Here is a 20,797-nt window from a genome sequence, read left to right as displayed (position 1 = left end):
GGGGGGAATTGCCAAAAAGCCGAACATGTCCGTGAAAATGGCGGCTCTGCTCCTCTTCGGCTCTGTTTAAGAGCCAGGCTGCCCGAGCGCTACCGGCTTCGGGCAGCCCCCGTGCCTCCGGACCCTGCGCTGCCGGAGCCCGGGAGGGGAAGTGCCCGGCCGGCGGCTAGGGTCCGGAGGCAAGGGGGCTGCCTGAAGCCCATAGCGCTCGGGCAGCTCGGCTCTTAAACAGAGCCGAAGAGTCAGGGGAGGAGCAGAGCCGCCATTTTCCCGGACATGTTCGGCTTTTTGGCAGTTCCCCCCGGACGGGGGTTTGAGTGCCGAAAAGTCGGACATGTCCGAGAAAAAGAGGACGTATGGTAACCCTACTGTAGCTTCACTGCTATTGTTACTCAGTCTAGCTTGGGTATATCTACACATGCTGCAGTCTTACCTCCAGATTTCAGTATAAACATATCATTCGAAGCTCCATAAGGCTCTCAAATGTTCTTCCCGTGTGTGTTAACTGCAGTATTACCAAGCCCATGCATTTAAAAATCATGAGTCAGGCCCCAAACAATTGTAAATGGCTTAAAAATCATGAGATTTTTGCTTTAAAAAAAAAAAAGATTTTGGGATGCTAATTTCGGAGCCGTTAGGTTTTAGCTGAGTCACAATTTCAAGCTTTTCTGTGTAACCACCAGGGCTAGAAACATATGTCTTTTTAAAAAGAGAGCTGAGTCTCTCACCTAATCACAGGCCCCCAGGAGACGGGGCTTTGAGAATAATGTAAAATATCACAAGACTTGTGATAAACTCATGAGTCGATGACCGTGTAATTGCTAACTACAAGGCATGTTACTTTCAATAAGAGACAGAACAAAGCTACAAAATTTGGATCCAGGTTTTTGTTGGGGATTCACACCTCCCCCAAAGTTCATGGATCAGGTCCATCTCAAGTTTCAGTAGTTCCAGAAGGAAAGGGCTAGTGTTTTGTATACTGTATGTTATATAAGAGAACTACAACAAACATTTCTCCTGTCATTCATTCATATTCTGAGTAGCCTTTTGGTTACCCCTGGGGAGAGATGGGGTGGAGTAGTCACGAATCTCTCTTGCAGCTTTTGGTGAGATCACAAGTTTCTGGAGGGTGAGGGTATGAAAGAAAGAACTAATCCATTAGCTGGCACAGTCTACTCAGGAGCAACTGGGTTGTTCTCCTCCAGCAAAAAAAAAAAAAAAAAAAAGAAAAAAGAACCCACCCCCCCCCCGCTCTACAGCCAAAATGCTTCTGAAATAAATGTAGTCAAACTTTACTAATTCTGGGTCACTGAGAACGAAAATGAGGCTTAAAATTGTTGATTGGCTCTAGTTTTCAAGATATGCTATTGGGTCAGTATATACGACCCTTGACTTTGGAATGGCGGAGGATAAGTGAGCTATAAAGGGAAGGGATCTCAATTTAAACCAGAAATGACTAAAATGCATCTTTGACTGGATCTATGAATAAATCTATGACTGGGTTTGGACAGTACTTGCTTTTTAGGCAAAACAATGAATGATGCAATCTGAAGCTGGTATTGCGTCATACATGATATGAATTGCATCATGGTATTCCTAGAAATCATGGATAATGCAATCATAACGAAGCTTACATCACTCTGCTGAACAAATTGCCCTATATCAGCTCTAGAAATCATACAGTGTCGTGCTTTCTTATTTGTCAGTGTTTGATTTTGCAAAGGGACACATTTCTGTTTAGCCAAAGTGAGCAGAGATGCCTCGTACTTGTGTGAACAGTGCAGATAACTTCTGCTGTTTGTGGTGAAGTGACTTTTGCATCACAAAAGCGCAGTATAACCACTATGGTTAAGAAAGCCTATTACCTTTTTTTTACTGCAAAATTGGAGATCAGGACAAGAGGTGAGCCCCACACATATGCTGCAACACTTGTGCAACAAATCTTCGCCAGTGGTTGAACAGGAAAAGGAAATCTATGCCTTTTGCAGTGCCAATGATTTGGAGAGAGCCAACAGATCATACCAGCAATTGTTACTTCTGCATGGTGCCTCCAGTTGGGAAAGGTGTGTCAAAGAAGAAAAAGTGGACTGTGCATTATCCAAACATTCCATCAGCTATACGTCCAGTACCCCACGGAGAAGGACTGCCGGTTCCTGATGCACCAGAATCATTCTCACTTGAGTCAGACGAGGAAGAGGATGAAACTTCTGGTCCTGAACCATCAATATCACAGGACCCACATTTTCTCCCATCCTCCTCCTCTGAACCACACCTCATAACACAAGTTGAACTGAATGACCTTGTCAGGGATTTGGAACTACCCAAGAGTAAGGCAGAGCTGTTGGGCTCCAGACTACAGCGGTGGAATCTCCTGGCAGGTGATGTTAGGGTTTCCATGTTCCGTGACCGTCAAAAGGATCTCGTCCCATTCTTCTTCATGGAAGGTGATCTTGTTGCCTGCAACCACATCGATGGTGTGATGGCAGCCCTCAACATTGTTCACGCTCCAGATGAGTGGAGACTGTTCATTGATTCATCGAAGACGAGTCTTAAAGCTGTTTTACTGCATAATGGCAATGTTTTGCCATCAATTCCAGTTGGTCATCCAGTCCATATGAAGGAAACCTATGACAACATGAAACAACTTTTGAGGTGCATAAACTATGACCAACATCAGTGGCAGCTTTGTGGCAATTTGAAGGTTGTTGCTCTCTTGCTTGGTCTGCAGAGTGGATACACAAAGTACTGCTGTTTTCTCTGCGAATGGGATAGTCGTGCAAGAGATTCCCACTACATCAAGAAAGATTGGCCACTCCGACAGTCATTGGAGCCTGGGAGGAAAAGTGTTCAGCATCCACCACTTGTTGAATCAAGGAAGATTTTGTTACCACCCTTACACATCAAGCTGGGTCTGATGAAGAACTTTGTTAAGGCCATTGACAAAACACAAGCAGCTTTCAAGTACCTCAGTGGAAAATTTCCAAGGTTGAGTGAAGCTAAGATAAAGGAAGGTGTCTTTATTGGTCTTCAGATTCGTGAACTTCTTCGAGATGATGCATTTGACCATGCACTGCGTGGCAAGGAAAAGACGGCATGGAAAGCCTTCCAATTAGTGGCAATAAATTTTCTCAGAAACAACAAAGCAGACAACAACAGGTTGTTGGTGGAAAACCTCCTCAAGGCATACAAATGCCTTGGTTGCAACATGTCACTAAAGATACATTTTTTGCACTCTCATCTAGATTTTTTTCCACCGAACTGCAGAGCAGTGAGCGATGAGCACGGTGAGCGATTTCACCAGGACATTGCAACAATGGAGAAACGCTATCAGGGCAAATGGAGCCCATCAATGCTTGCAGACTATTGCTGGACAGTGACAAGAGATGCTCCATTTAATGAATACAAGAGACAAGCCAAGAAGCGCCAAGTAGACACTGAATAGGACTAAACTATGTACATAATAGTTTTTTGCCTTTTGTTTCATAATCAATTTTATTTATATAACCCTTTTGCTGATTTTTAAAGTGTTACATAAACAGGACAGGTGAAATGTTATCATGTAAAGCAACCATAAACACATGAAAAGACCTAGGCTTACAATTTATGATTAAAACTCTATTATCTACACAATATACATAGACATAAAATGTAAAAACTTAAATATCTTAGAAACAGTAGCCAATCAGTTGTTTTAATTGTCATATTTGAATTCAGCACATCAAAATACATAATAAATAGCATATTTTATCTCTGAAGCAGACGACTTCTCAGAAATTGTAGACCAGTGTTATTTTTTCATCCTCTCTTGCATTTAAGGGGTAGTATTCTTAGACTGATCTTTCCCTCCTCATTTTCTCCTGCTGTTTGTGATTCTGACAGCTACCAATTTGACTGCCAGCAGTTGAAGCTAACGAGTAAGAGGTATAAAAGAATATAGCATATGAAAACACATTTAGACTTCTTGTATAGTGTGTGCTTTCCAGATTACTGCACCTTTTTGAATGATCTTCAAAAAAATTTAATATCATGGTTGGATGCTCTGTTTATTCACAGACCATGGGCTATGGCACTACAAGTTTTTATATGCCGCCCAGTCAACAGAGCACATGAGGGAAGGACAATTATTTCCAAACCTGCCATAGAAATAGATAATTTCATAAGTTCCTTTAGGATGAAAAGGGCTGTCTGCCAATTAAACAGCTCTTAAATCCTCAAAGTAGGGTTCAAGTGGGAATTAAGGGATGCATAAGCTTTGTGCTGGCCCACTTCATAGGGGTGAATTTCCCCTTTAGTGCATGTATATCATACCATTTTTTTATACTGTATCTATACATTGGCTATACTTCTTTCCAATAAAAACATTTAAAAGCAAGCCCTTGATCCTGCAGCACCGTATGCACCCGAGTAATCCTTTTGTGTGTAGCCATATTCAGTCCATGGGACTACATGCATAAGTAAAAATTACTCGTATAAGGAAGCCTTTTAAGGAATGGGCCTCATGTCATTTGTGGGCACCTGAAATAAACTGACTGGCTCAGGGTTACAGCTGGAGCTGATCTACAAATTTTTGACAAGACATTTTCAACTTGTTTGTATTATTGTCAGAATGAAACACTTTTGCCTTGTTGAAATGAAATACGTTTAGAATATTTAATGGAATGAAAAATTCTGAGATTTTGACTTTGTCCTCATTCAGGAGGAAACTTTCTGAACTCAGATTTTCCCACATGATGGAAATTCTGTGTTTTGACAAACTCTAGTTATAGTTTCTACTGCATACTGACATTAGCCTCGAATGTCCTATCTTGGATATCTGTCCATCTCATTCACTAACTCAAAAGGCTCTTCTGTCCTTCTCTCCAATGTCTAATGCCTGTATATCCCATATGTGCACTTGCCTCCTTTCCCCCCCACCCTCCCAGTATTCCATAGAATGTCTTCATTCTTCCTTTGTTATGAATTTGAGGAGAAAAAATGTTACTAGTATAAATAACATTCTCCTGCCAAAAGAAATATTTTCTTTAAGGTTGATTTTAAAATAATGGAAATGAATCTAAGTTATTCTTTTAGTGCTTAAATTGGTAATATACTTGAATGTCATTTTAAAATCCGAGACCTCATGAATAGTCCATTGTTTTAGTTGGGATGGTGGGGGGATTAGTCACTGAGAGAGATTACATCCCTGCTGCTCACATGAGCTCATTCTTTTTGCGAAAATGGCCACCTTTGGAATGTTGGCTTATTGTGGGCATTGCCCTATGTTGTGAGGCTAGGTTGCTTTTGATGGGCAACTCAACCCTTGAGGTTTCAATCTCTCTCATAGTGGAGTTACTCCAATTCTTACCAGTGTAAAAGGAGAATCAGGCCTTTGGTGTCCATATTAACTGGGATCTCCTTTATGTGGTACACTGTGCGCATTAGCATGGCAACCCAGGTTCTGTTCTGCCTTTTGCCCAGTGCAATCCCATTGCCGCCAATGGGTCTACATGTAATAAAAATGAGTGCAGAATTTGGATCTGTAAATTAATAAATTTCACAAAAAGATATATTTAAACAAACAAACAATACCCAAGCTCTCTGGGTCATGAAGCGGTCGGTGTACAAGCCTGTGGGTGAGATTTGGGTGGTTTTGCTGCTCAGAGTTTGGATTGGATGTCAGAACAAATTGAACCCCACACATATGAACGAAAATCCCTCCAATGACTGTATTTGAACTTCACACAACTCTGCAGCAAATGTCAATGAAGTTAATAAGACACAGTGAAAGATCTAAATGGGCCTGATTCTCTCACAATGACACTAAGGCCCCTCTCTAGTGCACTGGCCACAAAAAGGGGCATTTAAGTGAATGTAAATACAATCACAGTTGTGGAGAATAAATTATTGAAATCATAAAGTAGTTGTAAAAATTCCAAAAGCCTCACACCCACTGACATGATGCAACTTCTCCAGTCAGTCATGACATCCTTCTATAATTAGAGTGACCAGATAGTAAGTGTGAAAAATCAGGGTGTGGGACTGTCCCTATAAAATCAGGACATCCTGTCACCCTATCTACAATAACAGCATAAGATGTATTTAAACTAGTTGCTGTCTCCACAACACAGTTTGTCTCCACGAAGGGCTGAGTTCCCAAAGCAGTTATACACAAACACCTTAGGATTATACAGGATATGCACCCTTTCTTTGGAACAAGTGTAAGACACATTTTGCCCGGCTGAACAAAACAGACATGACTATGTGTTTCATTCAATGCTTGGGTGCTCTCTCGCTCCCCCTCTCCCCCCTCCGGTGCAGAAGTAGAGACCTATCTGGTATGGATCCCAAGGAAGCTTATTTGGGGTGGGCGGAAACCGATAGTTAGTCAACAAAGGGAAAATATAAAGAGGATTTAGCAGCTTAAAAGAGTGAAATGAGATATTTCATCTGAAAGTATTCTCTCTCCAGAAAGACACAGAGGCATCAAAGAGAGAGACTGGGCCTGGGTGACTGGGAAGATAAAGTGGTTACCAACAGAGGAATTCAAGGGGGCAGATAAATTTGGCTTTAACCAGCTTGATATGAGTGTGTGGGATGAGAAATCAGTTAGAGATGTGAAAGTGACTGCAGGGGGAGGAGTCAGAGTGATCATGGACACAATGCTGTGACTGGATAAGAGATAAGAGGTTGTGCTCAAGAGATAAGGTATAAATGGAGAAGAGAACTAGGGACAGAACTCTGAGGGACCCAACTGAGGGGGAAAAGGAATCATTAATGGGAAGGGAAATTGAAATATCATCTCAAGTGGCTGGAGAGGGAGGAAGAGAACCAAGAAAGCACTAAAGCCAGGAAAGACCAAGGCAAAGAGAGAACAGCTGTGTCACAGACAGCAGATAGCAAAGGAGACAGAAGATCATATTAGGCTAAAATGGAACTGCAGGGATTCCAGGTAGGATCAAAGGAGATAAAGTGAAAGAGGATAAAGTAGACAGCAAGGGGAGGTTGGAGATGGAGACAAGTGGAGTCAAGAGGTTTTCTTTTCAGGGAAACTGGAGTGTTTTTGAAAGCTAATGAAAGGAGCCAGGTCAGCGAAGATGACCATGCAGGAAGGGATTGAGAAGCTGCAGTTCCTAGATCCACTAATAGATAATGCACCACTAAAGAATTTATTAGGCGTGCTGGATATAAAGTACAGCTAGTTTTGTGCTACTCACTTCAAAAAACAAACTTTGTGGCCTCTCTTTGGAAGGTCAAGTTATGCCTGAGAATTGAGCCTGCTCATATGCTACATTTGAGAGGCAGGAAACAATGGATAGCATATGGCGAACATTATACTGCACTGGCAAGTCTCACTGTGTGATATTCACTGAGCTATCCAGCTCCATTTGTCATGTTTAATATGTTGGTGCAACAACTATAAATATGTGGTTGCTACACAAGTATCATTAGTCATTTTAATATAAGAGTGAAAATATATAAGCACAATACATCTTTTAATGCAGCCTGAGGGATACTTTATTGTGGAAGCTGAGGTAAATTTTAGTGCTGTTACGGGGGTCAGACTGACACCCTTAGTGAGTAAAGTGTTTTAGATACTCTGAAGGACAGGTGACTGCAGTGTGTATCGCTTGACACTGCTCTCACCAATCTGCTTCAATCTTGACTTGGAGAGACTAGCTGTAAGATTTAGTGCTTGATTGCTTTACTGAGATTATGAACAAAAGTGCCCGTTAGTGCTTATTGTTTGTATTGGGTTTGGAGGGAATAAGGAATGTAGGACACTCTTCCTTACCCCTCCTCCCCGCCCCCTGAAGGGAACTGGAAAGGGAAACCCTTCCAGTGGAAATTCCAGTTTCAGGTAGGTCAGTGTAGATGGTAACAACTCTTGGTTACTACACAGCTGCACTGGTTTTCAAACTGATAACCTAGAGGTGAGAGGCTCTCTCTTCCTTTATTAACCTCCCAACTTATCAGCCTTACTGTAGCGTGATAGGACATCCCATGCTCACATTGGTACCAATATGGCATTGCATGATTTGCCTTCTCTGGACCAAAAAACATTTGAACGTAGAAACCCTGCCTTCAATAGATTGGCCCAAGTTGAGAAGTTATGACTTGACTCCCAGCTGCCCCAAAATTCAGCAGTGTGCTTGAGACCATCTATAAAGTTAACCTTACATTAGAGAGGGAAAAATGGACCATTGTGGNGCTTGAGACCATCTATAAAGTTAACCTTACATTAGAGAGGGAAAAATGGACCATTGTGGAGTGAGTATATTGGCCACCAGCAGAAAATTTGGCCTGATGACTTAAATGTGCTGAGGTGTTATAACCTGGATATTCCACTGTAAGAATCTGATAACTAGAGTCCTGTCCTTAAAGCTTCTCAGTAGGGGCTTATCTTTAATTCTCCTTCCACGTATTACTCCGCAGTCTAAACCAGATAATCAGTTACAAATTCATATTACCTGGAAGAGCTGCCGAAAGAGCAGAGCAGGCTTTATATATAAACAATGAAATGGTTAAATCTTATGAACCCAGTTTGAATTCATTCAGGAACTGCATAGCGAATACTTTACTACTTATTCCTATGTGTCCAAGGTTGAAAGTGGTTCTCAGTAAATGGATCTCTTATAACACAATGGTCCACTTTCTTTGTATTTGTATTTTTCATTGAATCACTGTAACATCCTTTGAACCATTACTGAATTCATATCATAGTACTGGAGTTTTCACTAATTTGACTCAGAATTATCATCATATTAATGAGTAATGTAGTCTAGCAATTCAAATTGTAATATAGAACTACAGAAAACTCTAAATATAATAAAAGGTTCATATCTTATCAGGACAGGCACACTTTCCCCACATTTTGGCCAATTTCCAGTAGTACCTCTGAGCTGACTTGCTGGAAACCCGGTATAAGTGGGACAAGTAATCTTTTGAAAAAAATTTTTTTTTTGGCAGAATTCCTGTTTTCTGCTTGCTTTATTGTTCCTGGTGATGCTGTGAGTGAAAACTTCCACCCCATCAGACAACTTTTAAAATAAAAAAACATTTCGAACCACTATTTCTATCAAACTAAAGTCAGATTTATTCTGCATTGTTACTTTCCATGTTAACCATAAATAATTTGTTTGTGTGTTTTGTGATTTGACAGCAGTTGATTTGCATTGACTTTGAAATTAATCATTCTACAGCACACAGTGTCAAAATTATTAAAAATTTCCAATGTGCACATGTTTATTTTACTAATCATTAATAGGTATTAATGTCTTAGATTCCAATGCTTTACATGCTGATTACTCTAGAATGTTTGGTTTTAAAGTCACAAGAGTCCAGATCCTCAAAGGTATTTAGGTACCTAATGTTCATTGATTTCAAACCATTGAGGAGCTGAGCCAAAGCCACTTGGGCGCTGTTACAAATAAACTGCATTGCTACACATTGTAGCAGATCCTCAGGTGGTGTAAATTGGCACAGATTCACTGAATTCAGTGGTGGGTGGCTATTTACACCAGCTGAGGATCTGGCCCCTAATATGATAGGTAGAACAGGGCTTCATGTATGCACAATCGATAATGTGATGTTTACACATAACTGCAGTGACATGTAATGCAAGTTTTATGTCTTGAGATTTATAAGCATTACAGAGGCAAAAAAAATATCATTGTCAGCAAAATGTCATTGTATTTAGTTAATGGAAAAAAACCCTCACATTAAGGGTTAACACATACAGGGACAAATCCAAAAGTCCCTAATCAGGCAAAGTTTTGCCTGAATTACATCTCCAGGATTTGATCCTTTGTAATTAAAACATAAAGATTCTATATCTGAAACACATCTCCGAACGAAGAGCTGTGTATTTGCTTATTAACTGCCCAAAGTATCTTACCTTTGTTTAGCCAGAAGAGATGACTTAACAAAGCCCACTGAAGTATAAAGGGCTATTTTTTTTAATGTTACTCTGTTTTTTATGAATAGATACAAAAAAAAAAAAGGCAATCTTGGATTTTTCTTGAGAGAGAGAGAGAGAAAGAAAAACATGCAACTTGAAGCCTAGTGCCTGCAATGCTTGGAAGACATTATGATTAATTTTATACTTGGGTTTCCAGATGTTGGATTGTATCCCAACTTTTAAGGATTTCTAATGTTTAACAGGATATGTGCTGAGTATAGCATTTAACAGAGTTTTCTTTCATAAACCTAGGATCTAGGAGAAAAGGAGAATTCAGGAAAATATTGCAGACTGGGAGCTGAACCTACAATTCTTCCAGAAAAAATAGGATGAGCAAAACTGGATTGGTGCCTTATTTGTTTAGAAAGACTATGGATAGGCACAAAGTCCCTCATTTGAGCTGTTTGTGCACTGTCCTTTTGGTGCTCATTTGGACTGGCATCTCACTTGCCCAGAAGGATTGTACAGGAGTGGAGTGCAAGCAACTGGAGAACTGTATTGAAGAGGTGCTTGAGCCTGGTGAATGCTGTGCCTCTTGTTTGCAACATGGTTGTACTTGTGAAGGCTACCAGTACTACGACTGTGTCAACGTGGGATTTATGAATGGCAAAGTACCCGAAGGGCAATCTTATTTTGTGGACTTTGGAAGCACTGAATGCTCATGTCCCAAGGGAGGAGGCAAGATCAGCTGCCAGTTTATGCTTTGCCCTGAGTTGCCCCCAAACTGTATTGATGCTGTACTACCAGCTGATGGCTGCTCTCAGTGTGGAAGAATAGGCTGCCTCCACGAAGGTCAGAAGTATGTAGCAGGCCATACGTTCCATATTCCTCCATGCAAGGTTTGCCATTGCCCAAATTCTGGAGGTGAACTGATGTGCTACCAGCTCCCAGACTGTGGTCCATCCACATTAAATCCTCAGAGCCCAACGGATACTGAAGAGAACGAACCGGAGAGGCACTATGATGATCCATACAGCTATGACCAAGAGGCACCCGAAGGAGACGCCACTCAGGTGGAACCTCCTACAAAACACAGGAACTCTGCAGCCCATACAGAAGAAGACAGCATTGGCCAAGAACAAAGTGAGGATTATGAGTACCGTACAATCAGCGTTACTTCCCCACCGTTGACTCAACCTGTTACACACGCTGAAGAAGCTGCTGTAGCAGTCAACATGCACACTCTGATTCCCCGCCCTGAACTTAACAGTACAATGGAACAAGAAGAGGAAAAGAGAGACCTAAGCACCACAATGCCACCCACAGTGCAGGTTCTGAGTGAAAAAGTAACTGTGACTAGCAGTGCTCCTGAGGAGCAAACAACTGCTACGATGGAGATGCCCACGCAAGCGGTAGAATCAGAGAGAAAATCAAAGGGGAAACAAGGGGAGAGAGGGAGACATGAACAAGAAGGATATGCTCGCCCTAAACCAAGAAAACACATGAGAAAAGATTATAAAGAGCAGGGGGGCGGTATATCTCCAGCTCTGAAAGAGACAAATGTAACCGTGTCACATGGTCACAGACCTTCCCATGAAAAGCATGGAGGAAATACTTTCCCCAAGGTCAAATTTAGTCCCACAACATCCCCTCCCATTGCTCTGAAAGAAGACCGTAGTCAGGCATCCCAAAAGCAGTCACAGACGCTTTATCGTTACCAACCTGAAGAAGGAGACCCCAATTCTATTCATGCTGCTTCCAGGTTACCAGAAGGTAAGGCCTCTTTTTTATTTACAGCATAGATGTTTTGTTGAGAATATTGAATCATTATATAAAAATGGCCCAGAAACATTGTTCTCTCCTTCTCACTGATACACATGTGCATGAAATCAAATAAATCTCCAATCTTCTTTTGTCTTTCTAAAAGAAGCAAGGATTGTTACCTGTTTAATTTGGCAGAATAGGTAGACTTCTACTGTAGTTTGCCTTACTTTAATTTCAGAGACTGGACAATATTTTTTTCTGGTGTTTCAACCGCATTTCAGATTAGGCATCGTTCATATACAACCCTTTCCCTTACCCCACTCATTACTGATGTTGAAATGACTTACTATGCAGAGAAGGAATCAGACATAGCTGGCTATTTGCCTGATTTGATTATCCACCTAAACAAAATCTTCGCTTTGACCATACTGATAAAAATCAATTGTTCTAGTATTCCTAGAAGACAAAGCAGGTATTAATACAAAAAAGTATTTACAGTAGTTGCTGCATGTGATGCTAATTTTTTAAATGTTGTCTACACCTATTAATGCAAGAACTTTATAAATACGCTAGAATATATTGCCATGCAAGGAAGTAGTAGGAAGCAAAAGAAATACTGCATCTTTCTTGTCGTTTTTGGGCTAGAAGTTTTATGATGTTTTTGATCAGGGCTGGCAAGAGCACGTATTTCCTCTTTGCCTCTGGGTTCCTTTTGACATCTGTAATAAACGTTGATTATAAGCTTTATGCAGTGCTCATTACAGTAATGAATGCAGACTCCACTGCTGCAAATCAGTATGAATACAGCTCACATTTCTGATTCATTTTTCATCAAATCAAACGTAACATCATTTTTTTTTTCATGATTTGGCACCAAATATTCTCATGATGGTTTTTAATGTTATATTTCTTTGTTTCTTGTAAAATATCTGCAGTACAGGTAGAGAACGCTCATTAATCTGGGCCATGGTTTTCTTCACATGTCATCCAGGTAACATGCTGAACCACCTGTTCCCACTCTGATAAGAGGGGAACGGAGATCAGATCTAGATCCTGGGTTGAAACAGACATTATGGCACCTGTCCAAAATAAACTATATACACGATGTGAATGGGCACAGTAACCTCTCCCTTTCCTGCCAATCTGAGAACCCAAGTACTTGCATTTTTCCTTTGTTTTTATTGCAAATGCTGATTTAATTGACTTAATCAGAGTGGGACCTTGTGTTTTCAAACTTAGAATAATATCCTGAACAACAGCAGTAGGCCAAAGGTCTTGTTCTGTATAAAAATCTATACATTGGCACCATAGATAAACACTTAAAGTGGCTAAGTAAACATAACACCTACAGAAGTGAATGCTTAGTACATAGCAGCAGAGTAATATGCACATTTTTAAAGGCACATCATTAACTTCTGACTTTAAAAAGTGATTTTGAAAGTCATTTTAAGTGCTGGGCCCACCTCCCAGTACTTTGGATTTACAATCTCATTGTCTTTTTCTTTTCTTTTTAACATTTTTCTGAAAGATCAGAACCCACATGGGCATCTAGCTGTGACCCTCTGGGGGAAGCGTGAAAGTGCCTGTACAAGACGTACTGGCCACTGTGCAGATTAAAGATTGGGAAAGTAGAGCGCAAAGTGGAGAAAGAAAAAGCATTAATTATTTGTTAGTTTGGGATGAACTGTATAAGTCACTTCCAGCCAATGAGCCATCCAAAAATTCATGCGAGTAAAACTGACACACCACCCTACACTATCATGTATTCTTTTGATAATGTTCATCAGTATAATACGTTTTTTTTCCCTGTTCATCTCTGTCTTCTTGCCAACACATCCCAGATATTATGGGTCTGAAACTCCAATGTTTTTCCACCATGTGTAGCCAGGTACATCTGTGTAAAGTGGAGTAACACACTACCTGATCTCAATGGTAGCCTCTTTGAACAGATGTAAATGATCATACAAGGTGCAAGGCCATTAGAAATCAGACCCTACTGTTAAAAGATTTCTGTTAATAAACAAGGGACATAAACCCAACTCCCTTTCTGTGCACAACTACAGGATCTCGGTTTAAAACCCAGCCACTGCATTTCTTCCATTTCACTCAAAGGAGTTGTAATAGATCAATGACTTTAGTATTAGGGTTATGCTTTATCCTTGGATCTGAATACAAATGCATTTTTATGGTCCTGAATGAACTTTAGAGCCATTTGGCATTTTGTCCCTGGTACAAATCCTTTCTGAAGAAAGCCTGAATGTGAATCCTAGTAATAAAACTTCATCTATTATCAAAATTACTTGTAGCCTAAGGCCAATTGTTCTCGCAGGCTGAAACTAAAACTTCAGCAGCAATCCTTGCTCCGCCACAAAGTGATGTTTCGCCAACCCCAGGCTCTGCCTTCAATCTTTCAAAGTCCCCTGGAGAACGAAGAGTCTTACAAATTTAGGTTTGAACCTCTCCACAACCTTCCATAAAGAGTCTTGTGGCCTTTCCCACCAGAACATCATTCTCCTTTCGTCCTTGTTGCTGTCTTGAGAGAAGTCTCAATGCACACACACACAAGTACGTACATATGTACGTATCTGGTACCATAGCTGTATGGTTGTCAGCTGCCTGTGGAGGGGTTGACCATAACTCTCAGGAGGCCAGTATGGCTAACTGCTTCCTCAGGTGATTTTATTTAAACACGTTTCAATAGAATTGGCTGAATTTGAAGCCTGGATGTGGCTGATGGGGGAAACAGTTAATTTGCATGACATGGGCAATATGGCTATTATGTCAACAGAGAACTTTCTAACCAAAGTAAGGAACATCCTAGCAGACCCTGAATATTACGTTCAATGGGGAGGTGGATGGATACCTTAAGGTGATGCTTGGCCCTTAAATAAATTAGTATTCCTCTCAAGATTTTGCAGTAGAAATATGAAAACCAGTAGTCTTTGTTCACAGCCTTTTTTGTTCAGATATAAATGATGCACCTTCATTGAGGTCAGCAGTGCTGAATTTGGCTCATGGAGTTGAAGCAGTTGCACAGACCCCATGTTTGTGTCAATAACCTAAGACTTTTCTTAAGACCAGTGTTAGGCAAGGCACAGAAGGCCAGCTGTTTCATGTTTCCCATGATAGTAGCTGATAGTAACATATATTTCTAAAGACCTATTATAAAGCTACACTGTCCACAACTGGGAATGTCATTCGTCATGGTTAGGACCAATGTTACTGCCTGGGAACTAGGTTTTTTGTGTGGGTTTCTTTTGTTTCTGTTTTTTGTTTTAATTAGGATAGGTTGTGACTCATGAGCATAGCAATGTGTTTTGAGTAATAAAATACATATGTCCTATATTTTTGGTGACTCTTGAGCTAGACTGGCAAAGAACTTAGCCAGTGCTTGAAAGAAAATTGAATTTTGCATGTGGGTATAGAATGGAAACTTGAATTTGTTAGGTAGACTTGTAAATTAGAATAATCTGCCAGAACTGTCAGCTAATCTTTGCCTTTTCCCAGAAATCAAAATAAAGTATGCTGACTGCACCAATCAGATAATCTTGTTTTGAAGGGTCAATTTAAAAAACTGGGAGACAGATTAGCTGATTCCAAATTAGCTGCCACTGAAATCAGTGAATAAAGCAGTGCCACAAATACACTCACTTCTGCAGAGATTCTGATTCCCACATGGATTTTTATGGAACCTAAGCCCTATATGGATTTCTCAGGAATTTCTAAGCCTCCCATAGATAGGGCCAGATTCTCAGCTGGTGTAAATTGGCCTAGTTCCACTGAGGTGAGGATGTGGCCCATAGACTCTTGTGGAGTTTAGAAATCACTGGATTTATTGAAAGCAGAACGAGGACTGTCCTTCCATATCTCTTCCAGCAAATATGCAAATGATTCACCAACACCACATCACAACTCTTAGATATAATCCCTCCCCTACACCACCTACAGAAGGCTATACTTCCTCCTGGGCACTTCTACACCACCCAGGGACTCTTCTGGAACATCTAACGCCCCAATGGGGACTCCTTTGAAATCCTTAGAATCAGCTTAGTTAAAGAACTTTTTAAGGAGGCTTTGTATTCGTAGACCTAGTGGAGTTGAATCTGCTGGGCTGAAAGATTTTAAGATGGCTGTCTGCTTTATCTAGCACTGAAGAAATTTTGGTGTCCTGCGAGAAAAAGATTGATATATGCTGATTAACACAGCTGAGTTTACCCACTTTTCATTTGGGAATTAGGCTAATTTATCCACTTCTTTTAACCACTACACCACTAGTGGAGACAAAATGGTTTCATATGGCAGGAATGCCAGTACTTTCCTTTGACAGCGCCACAGAAACTAAGGAAATTCCCAGATGATAAACTTGAAGGTCAAGTTAAAGTTTTTAAAATTTGTATTAACGACTTAAAAAGAATTTTTTAAAAGAAGCAATAGACCTAGAAAACTGAAAATTTATAGAATTTTTAACAAAAAAATTGAAAAATATGGAAATATTGTTAAGGAAACACCAGATAAATTTAACCTTTAGTCTGCCACCTACATAATGTAGAGTCATGTCTAGAAAAAGTATTACAGCTAGTTGGCATCTTAAATGCCACATTTCTTAGTGGCTGGGAACATCTCAATTCTCTATATGGTTTGCCTATGTATTTAAAGAAGTTGTGAACATTGTTACCAAAATCCCAATCATTTTACATAGCAAGTTACACACAGTTCAAGATCTCCACTCATCACAGGTAGCCCTGATGAACCAAATAACAAAATACTGCAGTGACTTATAAATACCCATTGTCTAACATGGGGGGAGGGTGAGAAATCCTAAATTAGGAATGTGGGATGGAGACTGGATACCAGAGGCCTGAATCACCAGTACTCTGAATATTTATTTACTCTGACACAGTTAGTGTAAAATCCTATCATTCTCATTTGGTAACATTTTATATCCACCTTGCACTGTGTAAATGATTATACAAGGTGAAGGTTAATGATGAATTGTGCGTTGTATTAAGACTGGGGGATAGAAGCTGGTCAGACTTGGGTGTATATATGAATGTGTAGTATGCATTTTTTTTCCGAGTTTATTCTTAACTAAAATTTCCCATCTTCACAATCTGCATGTTTGTTTGTTTGTTTTCTACTTCAGTGTGTTTAAAGGTGTTTTTCCCTTAAAATTACTGCTATGTAACCTTAATGTCAACTGATTTACTTTTTTTTCTGGGAATAATATTTATTTACTTACATCCCTGAGCCAGTGAAGGATACATTAAAAAAATCCTCATGCTTACAAGCAGGGCTTTGGAGCTGTGCTCCGGCTCCACTCCAGCTCCAGGCAAAAACCTGCAGCTCCGCTGCTCCGGAGCTGGTCCGCACTCCAGCTCCGGGCTCCACTCCAAAGCCCTGCTTACAAGCAAGTCCTGATACAAATATATTCTCGTGGCTTTTTCCAAGAGCCCAGAAATTTAAAGGAGGCTTCACAGAAACAAATGTTTCTATCAGTTGCAGGACAGCGTGTGAAGATGATGGAAATAAGCCTTCAGAAGTTGAAAGCACTTGGTGATCTTTCTGTTCTTCCTATTAACTGCCTCCAAATAACAGAATTCAGTGATGGTTGGTTTCCTGATGCCTTTGGTTAAAATTTTGGCTTCACTACTTACATTTTTTAGGTCTCGGTTTGGTTTTATCTGTAGTTTACTTTTCACGTCCTGAATCACTGCAGCCTCAAATGTAATCTCGGTAAGTACTATTGGTGGAAATAATGTGGCCTATTTTGTAATTTGCTGGTCAGAAACACTCTGTTTTTGGTTTGATGCTTGTTCTTTTTTTCACGCTTCAGTTGTTCATCTTTCTTTTAGTCTGAAATTTTGGTTTTAGAACACAGTGTCCCTTTTCCATGATGAATAGTATTTGGCCACAGGGTGGAAGTGCATGGTCCTAGCTCTCTGTAGTTTCATAGCTGAGCCATTTTGTATCCTATTTCAAAAGCATTCCTGTCTTAATTGTCTGTGGTAAGACCACAGTGGTATCGATTGGCCTAAAGTACTAACTGTAGCATGCAGACAAACCAACTGCAAACATATATAATAATATAAGATATAACATTGCATTACATCTGTGATTTGTTAGCTGGCATCTTTTAGGAGATGATTTATTGCATGTAATTGATGGGAGTTTTTATCCATGTGGTTGTCATTTAACTCTGTATGCTAATTTATTGGTATACTAGTTCCATGTTACTGTGAGATTTTGGTTAGTAAACTAAAGATCATTGTAAAGAACAAAGAGGTTTATTGACTACCATACAGCATTAGAGAGATAAGGTGGGTGAGGTAATAACTTTTATTGGACCAACTTCTGTTGGTCAGAGAGACAAGCTTTTGAGCTTACACAGAGCTCTTCTTCTGTGGAAGCTCAAAAGTTTGTTTCTCTCACCAACAGAGGCTGGTCTAATAAAAGACATTATCTCACCCACCTTGTCTCTCTAATATCCTGGGACCAACACGGCTACAACAACACTGCACACATACAGCATTTCCAGTTATCCACCAGGAAATGTATCAGAACTCTCAAAATATCCTGACACTGTATAATGCATCTGTGGACTCATTCGTAGAGAACCATGCGGTATTAGTGTAGAACCCAGTACCTTTGGTTCCATAAACACAGGCCTGGAATGCTTCAGCTAAATAAGGTCTTTTGGCTGTTGTAAGTCATAGGGTTTTTAATCCTTTGTAGGTCTTTTTGCTCACTAGAGGGCAGTAGTAGACATACACGTGTATTATAGAGGGATATCATCTGTTTTTGTGAGTGTGAAACCAAAATCCTAGTCAGCAGATAATTCCACGGTATTACACTGGCCTCAACCACTGGAGAAGAAATGTGCTTTAGGAGTCTGGTAGTCAGGGGCCCTATTTCTAGCTCAGTCATTAACTTACTACGTGATCTTGGGCAATTCTCTGTACCTCAGTTTTCCCATTTGCAAAGCAATCAGAATGACACCAATTTTGGAGTGGTGCAAATACTTTGATAGCCTGAGGTGAAAAACTTTCTGAAAGTGCAAAATATTATTACTACTCGCCCACCTTCAAAGAGTCTGTTAATGTTTTGCTTTCTATCCCATTGTTTCTTTAAATTCTTGTCTATGCTGCTGCCACTTCTCTCCTGGATTTTTTTTTACTTATCTCTGCGTACGTTGTGTCTCCTTAGTTTATATTCATGATCCATTCTTTCTTCAGCAGTATGTTAGACCTTCTGCAGTTCCCATATCAAATGCTAATTAGTGCATTCCGGAAGGATTTCTTGTTAAGATAGATAAAATACAAGTAACTACTCAGCTCAGAAAGTATAAATTAATTACTCAAGCACTTTACAACTAGCGGGGAGGAGGAAAACGGATTTTCTTTAGACTGTATCCTGCACAAAACATTTAACACTGATCTAGTGCTGTAAATTACTGTGATGGTAACCAAAAAAAAAAAAAAAAGTGTTAACGGTCTCCTCTTCTTGCCACATTTTCTGTTTCCTCTTCCTCCAAAAGTTATGTACGCAGGAGGGAGGGATAAAACATCTTAAAAGCTGTTGCTGTCAAGTTTTATTACTATTTTTCCAGTCATTTCCATTTGCCTACTTTTTCTGCCAGTAGAGTGTTGGTTTTTGAATAAATGTAGCTCAGGTAGCAAACACCCTTGCTGTGAATGTTTTATGGAATTTTTTTTTGACAGTCTGTATAGCAACTTTGCATTCAGTTTGTGGAACCAGCATCTTTCAGACCATGTGCATGTCTCCATTTTGACCTCTTCCCCCTCCTCCCAATTATGAATGAATTTATTGTCATTCCTAAAAATTTAACAATAGTTCGAACATAAGAACTACCATTCTGGGTCAGACCAAGGGTCCATCTAGCCCAGTATCCTGTCTTTCAACAGTGGCCAATGCAGTGTGCTTTAGATGGAATGAACAGAACAGGTATTCATCAAGTGATCCATCTCCTGTTGCCCATTCCCAGCTTCTGGCAAACAGAGGCTAAGAACACAAATAGTTGATGTCCATCTGTAGAAAACTGCACAAGGTAAATATTTGTAAGGCAAGATCTTGAGATGAAAACAACATGCATTGTATACAATTTTTGGCCAGTTATGAAATACTATCAAGCACCTTTAGGATAATGCTGGGATAGAAAAGGTGCAATAGAAGGGCTGGTGGAGAAGGTGTTAAAAATCAGGAAGAAAAGATGGATTTGGCCTTTATAGCTAGAGCCCTGCCAATCTGTGGCTATCTGTAGATCATTTTTGCGGATTGGGGATTGAATGCAGATACAAATTTTGTATCTGCGCAGGACTCTATTCATAGCTAAAGAGGGTGGGGTCGAGGGAAGCGTAGTAGATTATATAAAATAAAGTCTGCAACAAAACCTTCATGAAAGTTTTATAAACATACAAACCTAACATTTCTAGTGCTAATGTATAGAAGCAGCAGTTAAGTGAGTGAATACTACAAAAAGGGTTCTGCAAATATGAAGTCTAATATTGTAACCAATTTGCTTCACTGAATACCAGATCATACTTAGCATTTACATTAACTATTTTGGGCCTAATTCTGCAATCTTTGCTCACTAAAAATTCTCAGTGATTAGAGGAGTACTCCAAGGTTGAGCCCTTAATTATGAAAACTAAGGAATACAATTTATCATAAAAATAAGTAAAATCTGCATGCCAGATCTTCAACTGGTATAGATCAATATAACTCCATGGGGCTGTGATTTTAAACAGTTATTTCTCAGACTAGTTAGGATTTTGAGATGAGTTGCCAAGTAAGGTCATTGAAGAAAATATCATCAATGCGTTTAACAGAGAGGTTGACATATTTATAGAGAGGAAATTAGATTGAGATACTATAAAATTAGAGGAGGACTTCAAGGAGGGCAGGCACGTTGGTCTAAGTGGTGTTCAAAAATTTATGCTGATGATTTAAGAGAGAACTGGATGCAGTTAGCAGGGAAAAAGGAGAAAAGGAAACATATTTTTCAATGCAAAAATGCCATATACTGTAACTATTGGCTGTTCCTATGGTTTCAGTTAGTGCATAGTGCTATTTTTCCTGCACCTCTCCATAGACTCTTGCCTTAGTTCTCCTACTGCAGATACCCCAATGTAGAGGAGT

General features: G+C 39.9%; 1 protein-coding gene across 2 annotated transcripts in view; it reads left to right on the top strand.

Annotated features, from left to right (window-relative positions):
• The window catches only part of FBLN2 (fibulin 2), a 196,363-nt gene that overhangs the window by 45,397 nt on the left and 130,169 nt on the right, over positions 1-20,797 (top strand). For both annotated transcript variants that reach the window (XM_034775540.1, XM_034775539.1), the window contains exon 2: positions 10,190-11,650. In XM_034775540.1, the coding sequence (XP_034631431.1) occupies positions 10,267-11,650 (1,384 nt within the window). In that variant the 5' untranslated portion in view covers positions 10,190-10,266. The remainder of the gene's footprint in view (positions 1-10,189; positions 11,651-20,797) is intronic.

Source organism: Trachemys scripta, chromosome 7 (genome assembly GCF_013100865.1).
Source record: "Trachemys scripta elegans isolate TJP31775 chromosome 7, CAS_Tse_1.0, whole genome shotgun sequence".
NCBI lineage: Eukaryota > Metazoa > Chordata > Testudines > Emydidae > Trachemys > Trachemys scripta.
Note: the sequence above shows the minus strand (reverse complement) of the source record. Positions and strands in the feature narration are given on the sequence as shown.